The sequence below is a fragment of the Propithecus coquereli genome, unplaced genomic scaffold (genome assembly GCF_000956105.1).
Source record: "Propithecus coquereli isolate 6110/MARCELLA unplaced genomic scaffold, Pcoq_1.0 Scaffold68, whole genome shotgun sequence".
In the NCBI taxonomy this organism is placed as follows: Eukaryota; Metazoa; Chordata; class Mammalia; order Primates; family Indriidae; genus Propithecus; species Propithecus coquereli.
This window is the reverse complement of record NW_012152840.1, coordinates 5030323-5032164: the sequence shown is the minus strand read 5'-3', so window position 1 is coordinate 5032164 and position 1842 is coordinate 5030323. Positions and strand designations below refer to the sequence as shown.

At 31.9% G+C, this 1842-nt stretch overlaps 1 protein-coding gene across 1 annotated transcript in view; it reads right to left on the bottom strand.

Annotated features, from left to right (window-relative positions):
• The window catches only part of LAMA2 (laminin, alpha 2), a 551451-nt gene that overhangs the window by 423238 nt on the left and 126371 nt on the right, over positions 1-1842 (bottom strand). The window contains exon 9 of the mRNA XM_012660792.1: positions 288-448. Within this exon, the coding sequence (XP_012516246.1) occupies positions 288-448 (161 nt within the window). The remainder of the gene's footprint in view (positions 1-287; positions 449-1842) is intronic.

Here is a 1842-nt window from a genome sequence, read left to right as displayed (position 1 = left end):
GGAGGGAAAAGTGTTCTTGCCATAAAACACTTGTCACAGACTCTTAAGGTGATTTATCTTCTGTGAATTTGTAGGTTTTTAGATAAATGGCCAGTGCCTTATAAACGTCTTGCTGCAGTGAACCTAGTAGGCATTTAAAGACACTCATAGGAATACCACAGACAGAATAGATAGTAGATATTTACAGGAGTTGTTACAATTGCTTAATGCTAGCAGACATAACAGAGAAGCCAAGGAAAATAACCTTCTGCCTTGACAGTGGGACATTACTGGAATAAACAATGTACCTTGCAATTACAGGGCCCAAAACAAGGGTCCTCATTTATGCTCCCTGAGCCACTGCAGTTACAGGGTTTGCATTCTGGGTAGCCAGTATAGCCCCTGGCACACCGATCACAGCTCACTCCTCCAAAGCCAGTTTTACAATGACAGGATCCAGGTGCCAGACCTAAGGGAAGATGAGCCACATATTAACATTTTTAAAACAAATATATAATTTAGTTTTTAAGGTTTTATAGTAACCTCCAGAAGCCTATTTTGATACAAAAATTAGATTCTCAATGTACATCAACAAAGAAAAGTCAAAACCAAAGGGTATAGGGTTTAATTAGAAGCTTGCTATGATTATACTAACACAGCATCTTCTACTCAAAGCATTCACCAAACTAAAGCTACAGAAAATTATTAACAATTATTAAGGAGTAATTTCCACAAACTCTAAGGCTGATGACACCACATTGAGAAGGAAAAACAGTAACCGGTGTATACACGACGGCTCATAAAACAAGCCTGCACCACCAGACTATCACAAGATGAAAAAGAGCCTTGGAAATAAACATATATTACTTAAAACAATTTAACAACAATAATCTGAGGACAACATCACTGGCAGTATTACTAAAGAAAAGACAAAAGGTGTTCATGGGAGTGGATATTTTGGGGATAGGGAGACATAGAGCAGGGAAATGAAAGTAGTTTAAATTTACTTTTTTTACAAAGAGATTCAAAAGACAATTTTTATTCATGTCTTTGATTAGAAAAATAGAAAAAAAATCAAGACAAATGAATACAAGATATAGACCTTCAAAATCTAGGTAAAGATAAGGGCAAATCAATAAAATATAATCCATCAGAAAAAAGAAAGGAGGGCAGAAAAAAAGAAAGGAGGGGAAACATTGTAGTGAGAAAGCATAAAACAGAATGACAGAAATGGTGTCAAACATATATACCAATATATACAAATGAGTTAAACAGTCTTACCATTCTTATTAAAAACATGTACATGTACTGTGTATAAGAGATACACAAAATGACCAGAAACATTAAAAATAAAAGAACATAAATATATATTAGAAAAGCATAGAGATAAGAAAAAAATGTTGCAGTAGTATTATTTAGGGTCAAAGTGAATTCAAATAAAATAGATTCAAACTTTCATTTTACATTAACAAAGATGCAATAAAACATGATTGAAGTTATTATATTTACCCTTCAATTAAGCACTAATTATAAGTACAAGAATATACAGAAAACAACAGTTTAGGAAATCAAAGAAAAATTGTTCAAATATTAATGGCTGAGAATGACATTAACCTATCCATCTTAAATATTTACAGATGATAGGGAAAAAATCATAGAAAACTTGAATAATCTAATAATGTTGAATTATGTATTATATGGTATATAACTAGATTTACCAAAGCCCAGCATTTACTAATACACAAAAATGTTCAATTTATCAAAGCAGAAATTATCTAAGGTTTATTTTCTTAACATATTACTACTTCTAGATTAATATCAAAAAATTGGGATTAAGTTAATTATGAATACCAAGCATGAAGA